Source organism: Littorina saxatilis, linkage group LG8, assembly GCF_037325665.1.
Source record: "Littorina saxatilis isolate snail1 linkage group LG8, US_GU_Lsax_2.0, whole genome shotgun sequence".
NCBI classification, from domain to species: Eukaryota; Metazoa; Mollusca; class Gastropoda; order Littorinimorpha; family Littorinidae; genus Littorina; species Littorina saxatilis.
In genome coordinates this window covers 69,936,562-69,958,826 of record NC_090252.1, presented here as the reverse complement: position 1 = coordinate 69,958,826, position 22,265 = coordinate 69,936,562, and the positions used below count along the sequence as shown (strand labels likewise).

The 22,265-nt window shown below is 43.4% G+C and overlaps 1 protein-coding gene across 1 annotated transcript; it reads left to right on the top strand.

Moving 5' to 3' along the window:
- The first annotated feature begins 1,407 nt into the window (after nucleotides 1-1,407).
- Nucleotides 1,408-21,467, top strand: LOC138974276 (uncharacterized). Its single transcript, XM_070346999.1, has 6 exons — nucleotides 1,408-3,049; nucleotides 4,240-4,442; nucleotides 4,602-4,789; nucleotides 17,441-17,735; nucleotides 18,835-19,187; nucleotides 19,665-21,467. Exons 1-6 carry the CDS (start codon nucleotides 2,285-2,287, stop codon nucleotides 20,165-20,167), a joined length of 2,307 nt encoding a protein of 768 aa, XP_070203100.1. The 5' UTR covers nucleotides 1,408-2,284; the 3' UTR covers nucleotides 20,168-21,467.
- The last annotated feature ends 798 nt before the right edge of the window (nucleotides 21,468-22,265 follow it).

Below are 22,265 nucleotides of genomic sequence, written 5' to 3'. Positions count from 1 at the left end.
GGATACAGACTACGCTGGCCGACAGCTAACAGAGAAACCCCAGCTAAATTGCTTGTATGAACTGTTACTGAAGCCTGACACCGAGGCTGAGCTCCCTCTCCCTACCCTTCTCTCACTCTCTTTGTCTGTCTCTGTCTCTATCTCTGTCTCTGTCTCTGGCATGTCTCTCTCTCTCTCTCTCTCTTTCTCTGTGGCTGTCTGTCTCTCTCGGTTAGTCTGTGTGTGTGTTGTGTGTGTGTCTATCTGTCTGTCTGTCTGTCTGTCTGTCTCTCTCTCTCTCTCTCTCTCTCTCTCTCTCTCTCTCTCTCTCTCTCTCTCTCTCTCTCTAAATGCATTCTTGACTAAAGCTTCCGAGCGCTATGTGTCAAACAAATCTATATATTACCAAGGACTCGCATAGATCTATACAAAACTAGCTTTGCTTTTGTGGGACCTTCACTGTGGAACTCTCTTCCTTCGAATGTACAAACGTGCCGTTCATTGAACGCATTCAAAACCTCCCTCAGGAAACACATACTGAGGTCTTCATAAGTTACGCTGCCGGTATTGTAGCTAGCTTTGTTAATTATAATTATTTTATTACTCTGAAATATCGACTGCTGCCTACATAATGCTAAATCTACCTGTCTTGGTAGGCTCACTGTGTGCTTGTTGAATGGCACTTAGTTGTGTGTATATTATTATTAGTACTATATGTGTTCCTCCTTGTGCGTCTGCGTGTGAGTGCGCAAGTGTGATTGCGTAATTAATGTTCCATTCTGTAATTGCTTTATTGATGTTCCATTCATGTATTTTCTACTACTTTTCTCATTTATTATTACTGTATGTTTGATGTTTCTATGATTCTAGTCGGGCGCACGCGTGAATATGTGTTTGTGTGAATGTAAAGGGCACATTGTAAGATTAAGCCTATGGCCTAAAATGTCTACCCTTTATGTGAATAAAATGTTCTAAGTCTAAGTCTAAGTCTAAGTCTTTCTCTGTGGCTGTCTGTCTCTCTCGGTTAGTCTGTGTGTATGTGTGTGTATGTATCTGTCTGTCTGTCCGGGTGATTTGCTAGACGTAGACAGACGGAACAACACAGACAATACAGACAGTCAGACACGCACATACATACGTCTGTCTGATCCATACCGGAGAGAGAGAGAGAGAGACAATCAATCAATCAATCAATGAGCTTATATCGCGCATATTCCGTGGGTACAGTTCTAGGCGCTCTGCAGTGATGCCGTGTGAGATGAAATTTTATACGGCCAGTAGATTGCAGCCATTTCGGCGCATATTTACCTTTCACGGCCTATTATTCCAAGTCACACGGGTATAGGTAGACAATTATTAACTGTGCCTAAGCAATTTTGCCAGGAAAGACCCTTTTGTCAATCGTGGGATTTTTAACGTGCACACCCAATGTAGTGTACACGGGGGGAGGGTTCGGACACCGAAGAGAGTCTGCACACAAAGTTGACTCTGAAATAAATTTCCGCCGAACCTGGGATCGAACTCACGCTGACAGCGGCCAACTGAATACAAATCCAGCGCGCTACCAACTGAGCTATATCCCCGCCCCAGACAGAGAGAGAGAGAGGGAGAGAGAGACAGACAGACAGACAGATTTTACCGGGTAAAATGTCAGTTTTGGCGTGCCATAGCTTAAAAACAGGGAAAGTATCATGCGCACAGCGCTTACAGACGTTGTAGCTCTGCCTAAAGCGCCTTCTTGTCGAAGTCGTCAGCGTCTCGTCGTCTCATTAAAGTTTCACTCAGTCGAAAACTTTGAAATTGTACGTGGGACATTACAATCAAACAGGAACCCGTTCGGGTTCAGTTCACGTGAGGTGAAATGATATCATTATGATGTCAAATTGGTCGGAAAAGCATGTTATGTTCCACATGACGAATACTATCTAGTTTTTACTTTATGTACACAGGGAAAACGGTATGATGAAAACAGTCAAATAGTTAGAAATATTGTGTTGGTCCTGGAGATTATTGTTATCATGCTAAGTCACTGTTTCAATAATCTGCATCGTCTGGTCAAATGTCAGAGTTGTTTATCCGCGATCAGTGTGAATGTCACGTGTCTGGTGATCTGCGTCTTTATCAGATTCAAACAACACAATTATGACGTCATTCTAATGTCATACCAAAGGTCAAGGCTTTTTATTTAAACCCGGATGTAAATCAAACAGCAGTCAGATATGGACAGGTGTAGAGAAAGTAATATCAGTTGAATAGTGGTTTGAACGCTGTCGATCTTTATCAGGGTGCTTGTCCACAATGATGTATGTCCAATGACTCTATTTCGGTTTCTTGGTCTCGTGTTTCTGTGTTTTACAGTTTCCTAGAAGAGTTATTTTTATCCCGCATCATGGCGAGCCCCAACAGCGGTGAGGACACCCGTGACAACTTGGTGGACATTGTGAAACAGCTGTACCCTGACGCTCTCACCTGCACCTACATTGTTCCCCCGGTTCAGTTTAGCCGGGTGCCTTATAACACGGACACAGTACCCGGTACTGATCAGGAAGTGCTTGTGCTGCCCTCTAGTGAGCAGCTTCAGCAGCAGCAGGGCAACATTCAGGCAGACTTTGCACAGCAGCACGTGCTGCACAACTTGCAGCAACTCGGAGATTCCGGAAAGGAGGTCATGTTCGTGGTGTCTGAGCTGAACTTTAAGGACTACCTCAACAAGCCGTTCTACGCCAAACACACAGGCAAGCTCCCAAAGCCGGCAAACTTACCAAAGGAGCTTCGGCATCACGGGAAGCAGGGAGACTTTGACATCCTGGTGATTCACCGACAATATGGCATCCTGGTCGGAGAAATCAAGTCTGTCGGTAAGACCAAGGCAAGCAGAGCGGACACAGAGGTGGTCAAGGTTATTGCCAAGGCGGTCAAGCAGCTGGACAAGTGTGAGGTGCACACCAGACATATGGTCAGTGACATTGCTCCCGGCCTGACCGTGAGGAAAACTCTCTTCCTACCTTACGTCAGCCAAGCTCAGCTACAGCGGATTCTGGATGATGATAAAAATTCCAAGTTACAACAAGTGAGAGAGACAGACAGAGAGAGAGAGAGAGAGAGAGAGAGAGAGAGAGACAGACAGACAGACAGAGAGACAGAGAGAGAGAGACAGAGAGACAGAGAGAGACAGAGACAGAGACAGAGAGAGAGAGAGAGAGAGAGAGAGAGAGAGAGAGAGAGAGAGAGAGAGAGAGAGAGAGAGAGAGAGAGAGAGAGAATTATATTTGCAAAGTGATGATCTTTTTGAATAGTTTTTAATTCGTGCAAAATTGTGCAATATGCTCGGGTGGTTGTTGTTTAAAAAAAAACAAGTCGCGTAAGGCGAAAATACAATATTTAGTCAAGTAGCTGCCATTTTTCAGCAAGACCGTATACTCGTAGCATCGTCAGTCCACCGCTCATGGCAAAGGCAGTGAAATTGACAAGAAGAGCGGGGTAGTAGTTGCGCTAAGAAGGATAGCACGCTTTTCTGTACCGATCTTTGTTTTAACTTTCTGAGCGTGTTTTTAATCCAAACATATCATATCTATATGTTTTTGGAATCAGGAACCGACAAGAAATAAGATGAAAGTGTTTTTAAATTGATTTGGAACATTTAATTTTGATAATAATTTTTATATATTTAATTTTCAGAGCTTGTTTTTAATCCGAATATAACATATTTATATGTTTTTGGAATCAGCAAATGATGGAGAATAAGATAAACGTAAATTTGGATCGTTTTATAAATTTTTATTTTTTTTTACAATTTTCAGATTTTTAATGACCAAAGTCATTAATTAATTTTTAAGCCACCAAGCTGAAATGCAATACCGAACCCCGGGCTTCGTCGAAGAATACTTGACCAAAATTTGAACCAATTTGGTTGAAAAATGAGGGCGTGACAGTGCCGCCTCAACTTTCACGAAAAGCCGGATATGACGTCATCAAAGACATTTATCAAAAAAATGAAAAAAACGTTCGGGGATTTCATACCCAGGAACTCTCATGTCAAATTTCATAAAGATCGGTCCAGTAGTTTAGTCTGAATCGCTCTACACACACACACACACACACGCACGCACACACATACGCACATACACCACGACCCTCGTTTCGATTCCCCCTCGATGTTAAAATATTTAGTCAAAACTTGACTAAATATAAAAAGTATCGTCGAGACGTGATGTGTAAAATTGGTCACGCATTTTTACCAGAAGCATTTCTACATTGCAGGCGGTGTGTCAGAGCCTGGGTGCAGCCAATACGACACAGGTCGTGCAGCTGTGCTGTTGCTCAGACCAACTGTCCCAGCCTGCATCGTACTGGCACGTGACACCCGCCGTGTTATCACAGCTGAGCACCTGGTGGAAACACAGGATGGCCTGTACTGTGGACACTCGGCTCACTGATCAACTTTACCTGGACATCGTGGCCAGGTGAGAGAAGTGACACCACCATGTCAGTTATGTCACAGTGCTGGAGCAATGTTATGGTTTTTGTTGTTATTTGAGTTTCAAGCCTTAATATGTTATCGTTGGTTTTATCTTGATTGTTTTGTGTGTGTTCTTTTTGTATTTGTTTGTCTTGGATTACAGGTTCGTTGGACAGGCTACTACGGTGTCTGTCCCCTGCTTCAACAACGTACGTGTGGAGGTGCGGACTGCAGGACAGGCGGTGGCGGAACTGGGGCGAAGGCTAGCACTTCTGGTTCTGACCCTGCAACAGCTGGGCCTAATGAACCGAGACCCGCCACGGGTCTGCATTACGGGAGCGCCAGGAACAGGTGACAAGCTTACAGCTTCTCTTGATAGTTTTTCTTTAAATTTTAATTTTGTTAGTTTCTTTATTTGTAGTTGGTCTTGCCGCCGATGTTTGACTGTCCTCATGGATCGTAAACTTTATTAGCAAGGTAGAAGAAGAGTTGTCGCCATGGGAACACTTAGCTCAGCCGTTTGTTTCACATCTTAAACTTTATTAGCAAGGTAGAAGAAGAGTTGTCGCCATGGGAACACTTAGCTCAGCCGTTTGTTTCACATCTTAAACTTTATTAGCAAGGTAGAAGAAGAGTTGTCGCCATGGGAACACTTAGCTCAGCCGTTTGTTTGACATCTTAAACTTTATTAGCAAGGTAGAAGAAGAGTTGTCGCCATGGGAACACTAAGCTCAGCCGTTTGTTTCACATCTTAAACTTTATTAGCAAGGTAGAAGAAGAGTTGTCGCCATGGGAACACTAAGCTCAGCCGTTTGTTTCACATCTGGGGCCGGTAAGAGATAACGTAATATTGAAGAGGGATCACTCCGCTAACAAAGCCTTCAGACAAAGTTGCGCGAGCGATTTGTTCCAAGTCGTGCATCTTTTAATGGAGTTTTATCTCGGTCAGAAGCCTGCCGCCATTTGATAAAAATTCGGTCTCACTATCACGTGGTGCACGTCTGGGATAGTGTGAGGCACCAGGTTTTGCTTGCCTTCTCGTCGACAGAAATCGGGTAAAACAAATCGGCACTTGTAATTGTAGGACATGTGTTAACCCGTGATTTGTAAAAATGTAAAATATCGCATTCCACAGAGAAATACATGCCTTTTATAATTATCAATATTTGTTGTTTAGAGCCTCTATGCTGGGTGGTGGGGGTTGGTTTGGGCCGGATTGGTAAAATATTACGATTTTTAGCATAGCAAAGAAAACAAATCCAGCCTGCCAATGGGGGGCGGGGGGGGGGGGGGCAGGGGTGCTATTGCCCTCTTAGCCCTTCTGAATTCGCCCTTTCACAAAAATCACTTGTTTGAATCCATGCTCCACCCCCGTGTCACCCCTGTGGCAGGTAAAAGACGTACGTCATTCTGCCAGCAGTGCAGGTGGCTGATTACACTTTAACACGCACACACCTGGGTAGCGCGACTCTGTTGCTGCTAGCTTTCCACTGGGAGGAAGCGACCCGAATTTCCCAGCGATGGGACAATAAAGTAATGAGAAATTAAATTTTAAAACAAAATCTGATAGATCCCTTGACTTTGGGGTAGCGCGACTCTGTTGCTGCTAGCTTTCCACTGGGAGGAAGCGACCCTAATTTCCCAGCGATGGGACAATAAAGTCATGAGAACATTTTAAAACAAAATCTGATAGATCCCTTGACTTTGGGGTAGCGCGACTCTCTTGCTGCTAGCTTTCCACTGGGAGGAAGCAACCCGAATTTCCCAGCGATGGGACAATAAAGTAATGAGAACATTTTAAAACAAAATCTGATAGATCCCTTGACTTTGGGGTAGCGCGACTCTGTTGCTGCTAGCTTTCCACTGGGAGGAAGCGACCCTAATTTCCCAACGATGGGGACAATAAAGTAATGAGAACATTTTAAAACAAAATCTAATAGATCCCTTGAATTTGGGGTAGCGCGACTCTGTTGCTCCTAGCTTTCCACTGGGAGGAAGCGATCCGAATTTCCCAGCGATTGGACAATAAAGTAATGAGAACATTTTAAAACAAAATCTGATAGATCCCTTGACTTTGGGGTAGCGCGACTCTGTTGCTGCTAGCTTTCCACTGGGAGGAAGCGACCCGAATTTCCCAGCGATGGGACAATGAAGTCATGAAAAAAAGAGGAAAAAAATCTTATAAATCCCTTGACTTTGGGGTAGCGCGACTCTGTTGCTGCTAGCTTTCCGCTCGGAGGAAGCGACCCGAATTTCCCAGCGATGGGACAATAAAGTAATGATTTAAAACAAAATATTATAGATCCCGTGACTTTGGGGTAACGCGACTATGTTGCTGCTAGCTTTCCACTGGGAGGAAGCGACCCGAATTTCCCAGCGATGGGACAATAAAGTAATGAGAACATTTTAAAACAAAATCTGATAGATCCCTTGACTTTGGGGTAGCGCGACTCTGTTGCTGCTAGCTTTCCACTGGGAGGAGAAGAACAGGGGGAGGGAGAGGGAGAGGGAGAGGGATGGGTAGAAGGTGAAGGAGAGGTACCTGATGAAGGAGAGAGGTGGGGATAACGGGTTGTCAGTGTCAGGACTTGGATTTCGATTTTGGACTGGATTACGGACGAGCCCTTTGATCACGATTTTGGTATTTAGTCTGTGTAGACTTGATATGACTACGTTCACTACCAACGTATCATGCCCAAATGGCAAGTAAACTGCGTATATGTTCGTTGAATTGTAGAGGACTGAGAAACAAATGGAAAAGAACAACGTTGTTTAAATTTTTGAGAGAAAAAAAGTTTGATATTATTTGTTTGCAAGAAACACACATAAGTTGTAAAGATGTAATATTGTGGGAAAAACAATGGGGAGGGGAAGTATTTGCACAAGCTGGAACATGTTACAGTAAGGGTGAGGTCATTTTGACGTCAAAACATTTTGATGGAAAAATTGAATTAGTTAAAAAACAAGAACGGGTTGTTGTTATCTCTGTAGAATACAGAAAACAGTGCATTAATATTATAAATGTGTATGCTCCAAATGAATCAAATGAGAAAATGGCATTTTTCCGTTCTATTAGAAATATTGTGGATGAATTTGAAACCGACCAGTTTATCTTATGTGGTGATTTTAACTGTGTGGTCAACAATGAACTTGACATTATTTCTGGCCGGCCTCATAGTAACAGAGAAATTGAAGTTTTCACAGATTTAACCAATACCTTAACTGACATATGGAGATACTTTCATGATGATGAAAAAGATTATACCTGGAACAGATTTAACCCCTTTGTTGCCAGGCGTCTTGATTATTGTTTTGTATCTAGAGGAGTGTTGTTATCGTGTGTATCAGCAGATCATATTTGTGTTCCAAGTTCAGATCACAAAGCTGTTGTTGTCGAAATGAATGACAAGGATTTTATTAGAGGTCCAGGTTACTGGCGGTTCAACAACAGTTATTTGAAAAATCAACATTTTCTGGAACAAATGAATTCACTTCTGGATGTTTTGGTTGAAGAAGCCGAGAATGATGCCTCAGCAATAAACAGATGGGAATTGGCAAAAGTACAGATAAGAAATTTCTGCATTGAATTTGGTAAAAAACAGTCGTGTAATAGGAAAAATGAAGAAATCAGGTTACAAACCCGCCTAAGAGAACTGGAAAGATTATTGATTAATAAGATTGAAAATAATGGGTTGCAAACAGAATTACTAAAATTGAAACAAAAGTTAGAATTATTAGAACTAGAAAAAGCAAGGGGTGCACAGGTTAGAGCTAGGGTGAAGTGGATAGAAGAGGGGGAAAAAAACACAAAATTTTTTTGTAACTTAGAAAAAAGACAAAAGAAGAAAAACATTATGTCACGCCTCAGCACTTTAGCGGGTGAAACAATAACCGACCAGAAATTGATTTTACAAGAACAAAAAGAATATTATACACTTTTGTATAGTCTGAAAACTGATTCTGAAAATACGGTAAAAGATAGTTTGGAATTTTTGTCGCAAGAATTTGTTCCACGCCTTAGTGAAGAACAGTCACGTTTATGTGAGGGGTTAGTAAATCCCGCAGAAGCAGCCGACGCTCTGTGTAGCATGAAAAATGGCTCGGCCCCCGGGGTTGATGGAATTTCTATTGATTTCATGAAAGTATTTTGGAGCAAGATAAGCAGATTGCTTGTTGATTCATTTAATGAATCATTTGAAAGGGAAGAGTTATCATATACGCAAAATCAAGGGGTGATAATATTGTTGCATAAAGGAAAAGATTTGGATAGAGAACGATTAAGTAATTGGAGACCAATTACTTTAACTAATACTGATTATAAGATTCTAGCTAAAGTTTTGGCAAGAAGAATGGGTTTAGTAATTAATGAACTAATCAGTGTAGATCAGGTTGGTTACCTAAAAGACAGAAATATATCAACAGTGATTAGAACGATTGACGATGCGGTTAATTACTTTAATGTTAGTGGAAAGGCGGGTTATCTGCTTGCCCTGGATTTAAAAAAAGCTTTCGACAGTATATCAAAGTCACTACTTCTTAATGTTTTTGACAGATTTGGATTTGGATCTAGTTTTAAAAAGTGGGTGGAGATTTTGATAAAAGGTACTACAAGCTGTATAAATCATGGAGGTTGGTTATCGGAGAGTTTTAACGTATTTAGTGGAATTCGACAAGGTTGCCCGTTTTCGCCGTTGGCTTTCGTCTTGGCGGTAGAATTGTTGGCGATTAAGATAAGAAACAGCCCTATAGTTGGAATAATTACACCGAACATGATTAATCAGGATGGAACGGTCATAAAGATAAAACAAATGGCAGATGATACAACCCTGTTTTTAAAAAACCGAGATGATGCTAACATAGCAATGAACATATTGAACCAATTTAGCAAAGTCTCAGGGCTACAATTAAACTTAGATAAAACGAAAGCTTTGAGAATGGGGAGAGAACCAACGGAACCTAATCTGCCTTTCCACGTGGTTAAGGAGATTAAAATTTTAGGGATTAAATTTAGTAGTTGTAAAATGGCAAAAGACATCGAGGAAAACTGGAAATTCAAAATGGAGAGTCTTGACGCCATGATTAAACAGTGGAGTAAAAGAGATCTCAGTATACAGGGAAAAATAACAGTTATTAAAACGTTTATGACTTCCCCATTTGTGTATATTATGCAGTCTGTTGGTCTTCCAAAGCAAGTTCTCACACAGCTAAACACGAAACTATACAAATTTGTATGGCAAAAACAATATAGTAATAAAAAAGCCTTTGAAAAGATAAAAAGGAAAATTATGGAGTCTGAATATGAGCATGGTGGATTGAAAATGATCAATATGTTTGATATACAGAAAGTGTTTTATTTAAATTGGATTGGACGGTTGCATGAAGCAGGTCAAGAAAATTGGAGTGCAATCCCAAAATGGCACATTCAACAATTAACAGATTTTAATCATTTGGCAAAAATTAATTGCACACAAAAGGAATTACAAGGAATCGAAAAAGTTCAAAATGATTTTTGGAAAGAGGTATTTTTGACATATCTTGACAATAAAAATAAAGTAGGTTTGGAGGAAGTTGACAGAAATGATGTTGGTAATCAACTGTTATTTAATAATAGACTGATTTAGTTTGAAAGGTAAAGTGTTGGATTTTGTAAAATGGCGCCAGAAAGGTTTTAATGTTATAAATGATTTGTTGAATGTTGAAAGAATTCAGTTTCTGTTATGTGAAGATGTACAGATCACTGTGCAGCAAAACCCTGCAATAACCTTTTTTGAATACAATGCTGTGATGAATGGAAAGATTGGATTGTAGACAACCCAGCACATAATTATAGTTAATGTAGATATGATTGATGATGAATTGAATGTGTTTAAAAGCAAACCCAAGTTAATTAAGTTATATTCAAAACGGAATTATAGCATTGCAAAATCTCATGCAATCGATTTTTTGAAAAGAAAACTAGATTTTGTTTTTGTCGAACAAACGTGGTTGTTGCCACGACAGGTGACAAAAGAAGTGCGCCTGCGTGTGTTGCATTGGAAAATGTGTCACAATTTATATCCCACCAATATTTTATTACATAAAAGGAAAGTAAGTCAAACAAAAAACTGTAACGAGTGCCCACATATTTTGGATGTCATGGAACACTTTTTCTATGAGTGTCCCCGAATTAGAAGGTTTTAGACTTATATTGAACAAATGTTGAACAGTCTGACAGGTCGGGCTTTCTTATTGTCTATTACAGATGTATTATTCGGAATTGAAAAATGTCAGGAATCAGCGTTAATTAACCATGTTTTATTGATAGCAAAAATGTGCATTAGCAAAGTTAAGAAAACTAAATCGCATATTCCATTGGAAATTGTATTTCAACAAGAACTTGCGCTACGAAAGGTTTATCCCCATTGTCCTTATAGTTAGATTATTGTTGAATTAAAAAGTAATTTAATGGAAATGTAACCTGTAATGTAAAAGAAAACAAAATTAAAATTTCATTGAAGAAAAAAAAAAAAAGAGAGACCGATGAAGAAGGATATGCTCACCGCCCAAAAAGAAAGGAAAAAAAATAAAATAAAATAAGAAAAAAAAGACGAAAGAGGCAAAAAAGATGGTTGAAGCAACCTTGCATGCAACTGAGGTCAAAAAAACAAAGAAAAAAAAAAAAAAAAATCCAGCCTGCCAATGGGGGGTGGGGGGGGGGGGGGGGCAGGGGTGCTATTGCCCTCTTAGCCCTTCTGATTCCGCCCTTTCGCAAAAATCACTTGTTTGTATCCATGTCCCCCCCCCCCCCCCCCCCCCCGTGTCACCCCCGTGTCACCACTGTGGCACGTAAAAGACCTCGGTCATTCTGCCATAAGTGCAGGTGGCTGATTACACCTAAACACGCACACACCTGGGAAGCCTCTGTTGCTGCTAGCTTTCCACTAGGAGGAAGCGACCCGAATTTCCCAGCGATGGGACAATAAAGTAATGAGAAAATTTTAAAACAAAATCTGATAGATCCCTTGACTTTGGGGTAGCGCGACTCTCTTGCTGCTAGCTTTCCACTAGGAGGAAGCGACCCGAATTTCCCAGCGATGGGACAATAAAGTAATGAGAAAATTTTAAAACAAAATCTAATAGATCATTTGACTTTGGGGTAGCGCGACTCTGTTGCTGCTAGCTTTCCACTATGAGGAAGCGACCCGAATTTCCCAGCGATGGGACAATACAGTAATGAGAAAATTTTAAAACAAAATCTGATAGATCCCTTGACTTTGGGGTAGCGCGACTCTGTTGCTGCTAGCTTTCCACTGGGAGGAAGCGACCCGAATTTCCCAGCGATGGGACAATAAAGAAATGACAAAATTTTAAAACAAAATCTGATAGATCCCTTGACTTTGGGGTAGCGCGACTCTGTTGCTGCTAGCTTTCCACTGGGAGGAAGCGACCCGAATTTCCCAGCGATGGAACAATAAAGTCATGAGAAAAAAAATCTAATAGATCCCTTGACTTTGGGGTAGCGTGACTCTATTGCTGCTAGCTTTCCACTGGGAGGAAGTGACCAGAATTTCCCAGCGATGGGACAATAAAGTAATGACAAAAAAATGAAAAAAAATCTGATAGATCCCTTGACTTTGGGGTAGCGCGACTCTGTTGCTGCTAGCTTTCCACTGGGAGTAAGCGACCCGAATTTCCCAGCGATGGGACAATAAAGTAATGAGAAAATTTTAAAACAAAATCTGATAGATCCCTTGACTTTGGGGTAGCGCGACTCTCTTGCTGCTAGCTTTCCACTAGGAGGAAGCGACCCGAATTTCCCAGCGATGGGACAATAAAGTAATGAGAACATTTTAAAACAAAATCTGATAGATCCCTTGACTTTGGGGTAGCGCGACTCTGTTGCTGCTAGCTTTCCACTGGGAGGAAGCGACCCGAATTTCCCAGCGATGGGACAATAAAGTAATGAGAACATTTTAAAACAAAATCTGATAGATCCCTTGACTTTGGGGTAGCGCGACTCTGTTGCTGCTAGCTTTCCACTGGGAGGAAGCGACCCGAATTTCCCAGCGATGGGACAATAAAGTAATGAGAACATTTTAAAACAAAATCTGATAGATCCCTTGACTTTGGGGTAGCGCGACTCTGTTGCTGCTAGCTTTCCACTGGGAGGAAGCGACCCGAATTTCCCAGCGATGGGACAATAAAGTAATGAGAACATTTTAAAACAAAATCTGATAGATCCCTTGACTTTGGGGTAGCGCGACTCTGTTGCTGCTAGCTTTCCACTGGGAGGAAGCGACCCGAATTTCCCAGCGATGGGACAATAAAGTAATGAGAACATTTTAAAACAAAATCTGATAGATCCCTTGACTTTGGGGTAGCGCGACTCTGTTGCTCCTGGTTTTCCACTGGGGGGAAGCGAACCGAATTTCCCAGCGATGGGACAATAAAGTAATGAATATTTTTTTTATATATATTTTTTAATAGATTCCTTGACTTTGGGGTAACGCGACTATGTTGCTGCTAGCTTTCCACTGGGAGGAAGCGACCCGAATTTCCCAACAATGGGACAAAGTAATGAAAAAAATCCAAAAAAATCTAATAGATCCCTTGACTTTGGGGTAGCGCGACACTGTTGCTGTTAGCTTTCCACTTGGGGGAAGCGACCCGAATTTCCAAGCGATGGGACAATAAAGTAAGGAAAGAAAAAAACAAAAATTCTAATAGATCCCTTGACTTTGGGGTAGCGCGACACTGTTGCTGTTAGCTTTCCACTTGGGGGAAGCGACCCGAATTTCCAAGCGATGGGACAATAAAGTAATGAGAACATTTTAAAACAAAATCTGATAGATCCCTTGACTTTGGGGTAGCGCGACTCTGTTGCTGCTAGCTTTCCACTGGGAGGAAGCGACCCGAATTTCCCAGCGATGGGACAATAAAGTAATGAGAACATTTTAAAACAAAATCTAATAGATCCCTTGACTTTGGGGTAGCGCGACTCTGTTGCTGCTAGCTTTCCACTGGGAGGAAGCGACCCGAATTTCCCAGCGATGGGACAATAAAGTACTGAGAAAAAAATGAAAAAAAATCTGATAGATCCCTTGACTTTGGGGTAGCGCGACTCTGTTGCTGCTAGCTTTCCACTGGGAGGAAGCGACCCGAATTTCCCAGCGTTGGGACAATAAAGTAATGAGAACATTTTAAAACAAAATCTAATAGATCCCTTGACTTTGGGGTAGCGCGACTCTGTTGCTGCTAGCGTTCCACTGGGAGGAAGCGACCCGAATTTCCCAGCAATGGGACAATAAAGTAATGAGAAAATTTTAAAACAAAATCTGATAGATCCCTTGACTTTGGGGTAGCGCGACTCTGTTGCTGCTAGCTTTCCACTGGGAGGAAGCGACCCGAATTTCCCAGCGATGGGACAATAAAGTAATGAGAAAATTTTAAAACAAAATCTGATAGATCCCTTGACTTTGGGGTAGCGCGACTCTCTTGCTGCTAGCTTTCCACTAGGAGGAAGCGACCCGAATTTCCCAGCGATGGGACAATAAAGTAATGAGAACATTTTAAAACAAAATCTGATAGATCCCTTGACTTTGGGGTAGCGCGACTCTGTTGCTGCTAGCTTTCCACTGGGAGGAAGCGACCCGAATTTCCCAGCGATGGGACAATAAAGTAATGAGAACATTTTAAAACAAAATCTAATAGATCCTTTGACTTTGGGGTAGCGCGACTCTGTTGCTGCTAGCTTTCCATTGGGAGGAAACGATCCGAATTTCCCAGCGATAGGACAATAAAGTAATGAGAACATTTTAAAACAAAATCTGATAGATCCCTTGACTTTGGGGTAGCGCGACTCTGTTGCTGCTAGCTTTCCATTGGGAGGAAGCGACCCGAATTTCCCAGCGATGGGACAATAAAGTAATGAGAACATTTTAAAACAAAATCTGATAGATCCCTTGACTTTGGGGTAGCGCGACTCTGTTGCTGCTAGCTTTCCACTGGGAGGAAGCGACCCGAATTTCCCAGCGATGGGACAATAAAGTAATGAGAACATTTTAAAACAAAATCTGATAGATCCCTTGACTTTGGGGTAGCGCGACTCTGTTGCTGCTGGCTTTCCACTGGGAGGAAGCGACCGGAATTCCCCAGCGATGGGACAATAAAGTAATGAGAACATTTTAAAACAAAATCTGATAGATCCCTTGAATTTGGGGTAGCGCGACTCTGTTGCTGCTGGATTTCCACTGGGAGGAAGCGACCCGAATTTCCCAGCGATGGGACAATAAAGTAATGAGAACATTTTAAAACAAAATCTGATAGATCCCTTGACTTTGGGGTAGCGCGACTCTGTTGCTGCTCGCTTTCCACTAGGAGGAAGCGACCCGAATTTCCCAGCGATGGGACAATAAAGTAATGAGAACATTTTAAAACAAAATCTGATAGATCCCTTGACTTTGGGGTAGCGCGACTCTGTTGCTGCTAGCTTTCCACTGGGAGGAAGCGACCCGAATTTCCCAGCGATGGGACAATAAAGTAATGAGAACATTTTAAAACAAAATCTAATACATCCCTTGACTTTGGGGTAGCGCGACTCTGTTGCTGCTAGCTTTCCACTGGGAAGAAGCGATCCGAATTTCCCAGCGATGGGACAATAAAGTAATGAGAACATTTTAAATCAAAATCTAATAGATCCCTTGACTTTGGGGTAGCGCGACTCTGTTGCTGCTAGCTTTGCCCTGGGAGGAAGCGACCCGAATTTCCCAGCGATGGGACAATAAAGTAATGAGAACATTTTAAAACAAAATCTGATAGATCCCTTGACTTTGGGGTAGCGCAACTCTGTTGCTGCTAGCTTTCCACTGGGAGGAAGCGACCCGAATTTCCCAGCGATGGGACAATAAAGTAATGAGAACATTTTAAAACAAAATCTGATAGATCCCTTGACTTTGGGGTAGCGCGACTCTCTTGCTGCTAGCTTTCCACTGGGAGGAAGCGACCCGAATTTCCCAGCGATGGGACAATAAAGTAATGAGAACATTTTAAAACAAAATCTGATAGATCCCTTGACTTTGGGGTAGCGCGACTCTGTTGCTGCTAGCTTTCCACTGGGAGGAAGCGACCCGAATTTCCCAGCGATGGGACAATAAAGTAATGAGAACATTTTAAAACAAAATCTGATAGATCCCTTGACTTTGGGGTAGCGCGACTCTGTTGCTGCTAGCTTTCCACTGGGAGGAAGCGACCCGAATTTCCCAGCGATGGGACAATAAAGTAATGAGAAATTAAATTTTAAAACAAAATCTGATAGATCCCTTGACTTTGGGGTAGCGCGACTCTGTTGCTGCTAGCTTTCCACTGGGAGGAAGCGACCCGAATTTCCCAGCGATGGGACAATAAAGTAATGATTTTTTTGGATTTTTTATAGATCCCTTGACTTTGGAGATGACAAGAAAATACCGGGCGCATTTACGTGATTTGTAAAAACCAAAATGTTTTACAAATCACGGGTTAACAACATGACCTGAATGATGGTTACAGCGTACACCTGCTGACATGTGTGTGAAGGGTGCTGTGCTAATACTGCTATAAACATGAACACACCCACCACCACCACCACCACCACCACCACCATCAAAACAATTACTACTACTGTTGCTGTTGCTGCTTCCTCCGCAAATGCTCTTTAGAAATATCATTTTGTTTAGTTCGCTTTATCATCATCATCATCATCATCATCATCATCATCATCATCATCATCATCATCATCACCTGCACCGTCACCTTCGCCGTCACCGTCACCGTCTCCACCATCATTATCATTATCATCATCATCGTCACCGTCACCATCATCATCATCATCATCATCATCATCATCATCATCATCATCATCATCATCATCGTCGTCATCATCGTCATTGTCGTCTCCATCATCATCATCATCATCATCATCATCATCATCATCATCATCATCATCATCATCATCATTATCGTCACCGTCTCCACCATCATCATCATCATCACCGTCACCGTCTCCATCATCATCATTATCATCATCATCGTCACCGTCACCACCATCATCATCATCATCATCATCATCATCATCATCATCATCATCATCATCATCATCATCATCATCATCATCGTCATCGTCACCGTCTCCACCATCATCATCATCATCATCATCACCGTCACCGTCTCCACCATCATCATTAACTACAGCAATCATTATCGTCGTCCTTGTTGCGGCAAACGATCCTGACAAAACCATGTTTTTGATTTCCCTACAGTGCGCCGATTCTAGTTAGTTTGCTCAAATGACGTCTTTGGTGAATGCATGACGCAATGTTTGTGACGTTATTTTGTCGAGTTTTACTTTATGGTCATCCTGCCAGAAGGTTCCAGCTTGATCAGAGAACGGTTTGTTTCGTGCACGCTGTGTGTGTAACTCCATGGACAATTGTCAACTGAAGGAAAGGCATGTAGCTGACTCTGAGAAAAGTTTGAAACTTGACATGTTGATTTAGTCTCCATGAAATCAGAATATGCTTTCTAAATTATCTGTTTTTCTTGGCAGTGGTATCTATTTTTGTTATTATTGCAGTTTTTCTGACACTTTGCTATGTGTGCGAACAGGTAAGACGGTCGTAATGTGACAGAGCCTTGCGTTTATAATGCTTTGTAATATATCATTATTATTGTGTGTGTGAACAGGTATGACAGGTCTGGTACTGCAGGGGTGGAGGTGGCTGATCGTGGGCCTACATCTTTCCTAACACCAGGGCCACGATGTGCAAGTCGTCTGTGCAAGTAGCACTGCCTTGTTGTCACATTGGTTTGCATTGTATTAACCTAAATATGGGGTGTGGTTTCCAACAGGTAAGACGGTGGTGCTTAAACTACCGGGGTTGAGGTGGCAGCGAATGGACCGAATGTGCAAGTCGCGTCTGCATGTTACATTGCTTCACTTTCCGAGTGTTTTACAACATATTAATCTAAATATTTGTTGTGTTCCGACAGGTAAGACGGTGGTGCTAGTGCTGCAGGGGGAGAGGTGGCTGCGAGAGGGGCACGATGTGCACGTCCTCTCAACAGGCTACGACACCCTGGCCATCAGCACATCCATCACACAACAGCTGGAGATGTCGATTAGCGCGGGCCCGACGCCTTCCCTGACACCAGGCAGCGTGTCGTACCACCAACACAATTTCTGGGACAGGGAGGAAGATGTGGAGAAGGCCGTCACCGACCTCGTGGCGTGCATGAAGAACGGCCACCTCTACGTCTTGCTCGACGAGGCGTTCTTTGACAGCAGGTTAGTGTTCATACGTGTGTGTGTGTGTGTGTGTGTGTGTGTGTGTGTGTGTGTTTGTGTTGTGTGCGTGTGTTAGTGCGTGTGTGCTTGCGTGCGCGCGCGTCAGTGTGTGTGTGTGTTGTGTGAGTGTTAGTGCGTGTGTGCTTGCGTGCGCGCGCGCGTGTGTGTGTGTGAGAGAGAGAGAGAGAGAGAGAGAGAGAGAGAGAGAGAGAGAGAGAGAGAGAGAGAGAGAGAGAGAGAGAGAGAGAGAGAGAGAGAGAGAGAGAGAGAGTGTTGTAAACGACTCATTCGTGAATCTTACACCACTGTATTTGCGTGGTATCACCATGAGAATGTGCATATGATCATAATGACTTCATTGTTGGTTGTACCTCAAATTTTGTCATGACTAACCTTGCCTGCTGTTGGTTATGATCATCACCTGACAATCTGTTATGCGAAAGTGACACACATCTCTAACACCATGTCTCCATTCTGTGTTACACATCTCTAACACCATGTCTCCATTCTGTGTCACACATCTCTAACACCATGTCTCCATTCTGTGTCACACATCTCTAACACCATGTCTCCATTCTGTGTCACACATCTCTAACACCATGTCTCCATTCTGTGTCACACATCTCTAACACCATGTCTCCATTCTGTGACACACATCTCTAACACCATGTCTCCATTCTGTGTCACACATCTCTAACACCATGTCACCATTCTGTGTCACACATCTCTAACACCATGTCTTCATTCTGTGTCACACATCTCTAACACCATGTCTCCATTCTGTGACACACATCTCTAACACCATGTCTCCATTCTGTGTCACACATCTCTAACACCATGTCTCCATTCTGTGTCACACATCTCTAACACCATGTCTCCATTCTGTGTCACACATCTCTAACACCATGTCACCATTCAGTGTCACACATCTCTAACACCATGTCTCCATTCTGTGTCACACATCTCAGTAACACCATGTCTCCATTCTGTGACACACATCTCTAACACCATGTCTCCATTCTGTGTCACACATCTCTAACACCATGTCTCCATTCTGTGTCACACATCTCTAACACCATGTCTCCATTCTGTGTCACAGTGCTGGCTTTGGTCCAGCTCACATACGGCTGGTATCACAGCTAGCGCAGCGAGTACCACACCTGTACCTGTGGTGTGCCTCTGTTTATAACGACGACATACCCCCAGCACTGCAGACACAGGTGTTCACTGTCCCCCTCCGCTCGGCGCCCGCCGTCCTTCGTGAAATACAGCAAGGAGTTCAAGGGTATGACGTAGTCCACGACTACAGCGACAGCGGCGTGCCTGCCCCTGGGGACGGGCTGAGCGTGATACGGCTGAGTCACCATGGCAACGCTCACACAGGTCGGTGGCCGGTGGACTGCGCACAGTGTGGTCAGGATATCGCTGCCGTGCTGCGCCGTCTGGGTGTGGGTGAGTTGTGTAGCTGATGATGATGGTCGTGGTGGTGATGGTGATGATGATGATGATGGTGGTGGTGGTGGTGATTGTGGGAGGTTTGAGTGAAGGGTAAACATTCCCGATTCCCTACAGGTGTTTTATCATCCCACCCCCCGCCTCACACACTCACACACGAGAAACTCAGTCTGCCAGGAAAAACAGAAGAAAAGCACATCAACCATAATTACGTCATTTCAATTGACGTAAAATACAGAATCACGTCATGACGTCTTAGTTTTGCTGTCTGTGTTTGTTGAAAATTGCAAACTTTGAGATGATTTTATAACTCAGGTGCGCGTGCATGCTCGTGTGTGTGTGTGTGTGAGGGGGGGGGGGTCAGAAAACAAGTATACGGATGTGTTGTTTCTTGAAATGTAACAGATGTTTGCTTGCATATATCAATATTTATCTGGCTAGATGTTTAACCGTTCCAACGGTCTTTCCCTGCAGGTAGCATCGTCGCCAACAGTCCCTCCCGGCTGAGCTACAGTGATGTGTTCGTCCTGACCAGAAGCGGCGATCTACATGATGACGTCACGGGTGAGGCAGGGCGGGTGACGTCACCAGCTAGCGGCGTGGTGCAGGGACTGAAGGCTGCAGGTGTACCGGTGAGTGTGTTGGGGGATCAAGACTACCTACACAACAGGGCGAGGTGGGAGCGAGCTGTGCAGGACGTGGCGGTGGCGGCAACGGACACAGTGACAGTAGCGATGTATCACTGGGTGAGAGGCCTGGAGCGGCGCGTGGTGGCCGTGTTACAGGACAGAGCTCAGGTTGATGATGATGACGGGATAACTGATGAGGTGACTGATCATGATGACAGGCTGGAAGCAGTATCACGCTGCACCACACAGCTCATCATGGTCCGCACGCCTCCTGTCACCACCACCACCACCCCACCATCCCATACAACAACCACTGCGACCACTACGACTACCCACGCCACAACCTAACACAACAACCACTACCACTGCCACTACCGCAACGACCACCGACACCACCAGCGACGCGACAACAACCACAACCACCACCAACAAGCGGAGGAGATTTAGGAAATCATAACAACAACGACACAACAACAACAACAACAACAACAACAACAACAACAACAACAACATTAGTGTCGCCCAAAACACGTGTTTTACTTCCTGGTTGGTATCGCGGATTGTTCACAGAATGTTATCACTTGGAGATTTCCTTGCAAGATTTCGTCACGTTCTATGACGCAAAACAACAATTGACGTCATCGTGCTTGTGTTTTACGTCATTCAGATCTTGGCACGCTGACTGCCCTTCAACACTGTTTCCCCTGTTGCATTTATTTGTTGAGATGCACGGCTTTTTAATGTTCACTACACGTGCACCACTTGTGTGACCTTCGTCGCTGGTCACCCTGTTAAAACAATAATGACAAGTACCGTAATGGTATATTGTTTACTGAAACACCTGTGACCGTTACCGCTGTGGTCTTTTGTGCACTGAAACACCTGTGTCATTTACTGCGGTGTGGTCTATTGGTCTTTTGTTGCTTATAACACCTGTCACCTGTGCTGACATGGTCTGAAACACCTGTGACTGTAGCGCTAAGGTGTATGCTATCGCTCAGTGAAACACCCGTGATGTTGCGTTCACTAGACACCTGTGACTTTACCGCTGTGTTGTAGCGTTCACTGTAGCACTTGTAGCCTTCAAGGATGTGATGGATTGTTCACTGAAACACCAGTGACCTGAAGTAACTGACCACAAGCAGTGAGAGTCACGTGACAGCTTGTGAAGTAGACACTTCTCTAATTAGATTGCTCTCGGCGTGAGGGATTGCTACGCTGTGCTGTTTGCTGACAGTGAGAAATGACACGTGGCTTGTGTTCACCGTCACGTGGACTGCTTGGCCCAGTTAGCTCGCTCTTTAGGGAAATAAACAAACACTGAGCACAGTTAGTTAGCAAGTATTAGTGATAGTGATACTTCACTGTGCGTGCGATGGGAAAATGTGTGCTATAGACGTAAAGACACATGTGAATAACTTTGATATGCAGTAGGCTACAGAATTCTTTCAACAATAGCTATGACTGACTATTCATTATGTCAGTCTATGAGCATACGTTTTGAGTGTGATTCTGAACTTTTTTAGTCTGACTGTCGTTTACAATGTTTACTGTGTGCTTGTAAAGTAGAATGCAAAAAAAGGCATTTGTCAACAACAACAAAATCACTCACTTGTAACATGTTTGAATACAAATGTTTTTGCTCTTCTATCTGTCTTAATTAGTGTGTGTGTGTGTGTGGTGTGTGTGTGGTGTGGGTGTGTGGTGTGTGTGTGTGTGCGTGCGTGCGTGCGTGCGTGCGTGCGTGCTTGCGTGCGTGTGTGTGATGTGTGTGTGTGTGGTGTGTGGTGTGTGTGTGTGTGTGTGTGCGTGCGTGTGTGCGTGCGTGCGTGCGTGCGTGCGTGCGTGCTTGCGTGCGTGTGTGTGTGTGTGTGGTGTGTGTGTGTGGTGTGTGTGTGTGTGTGTGTGTGTGATGTGTGTGTGTGTGTGTGTGTGGCCGCGTTACACATTTTTAATATAAAACAACACACACGCTCTACATAATTAGGTTAAAATCTGTTGAAGAATACACAGTATGCAGTAAATGACCAACTTGAAATTCCCTCCATCCAGAAGGGAGATAACTGCCATTTTATCCAGCAGGTAAATGAAAAACAGACAACCTCAAAACAAAAGATCACAAAACAATTCTAAAACAAAACACATCAACAAAGAAAAAAAATGCTACTACGACTCGCCTTCGTCATGTCCGATTACAGTGAACCCCCTCCCTTCTTCAGACCACCCCCCTCCCCCACCCCCCTCCCCCCTCCCTACCAAAAGAAGACTCCCTCCCATTACCCTCCCCTATACCCACCCGATAGAACACTCGCTCCCTTCTTGCCCCCCTCTCCCCTAACCAACCTACCCAATAGAACACTCGCTCCCTTCTTGTCCTGCCTCTCCCCTAACCAACCTACCCGATAGAACACTCGCTCCCTTCTTGCCCCCCTTCTTCCCTAACCAA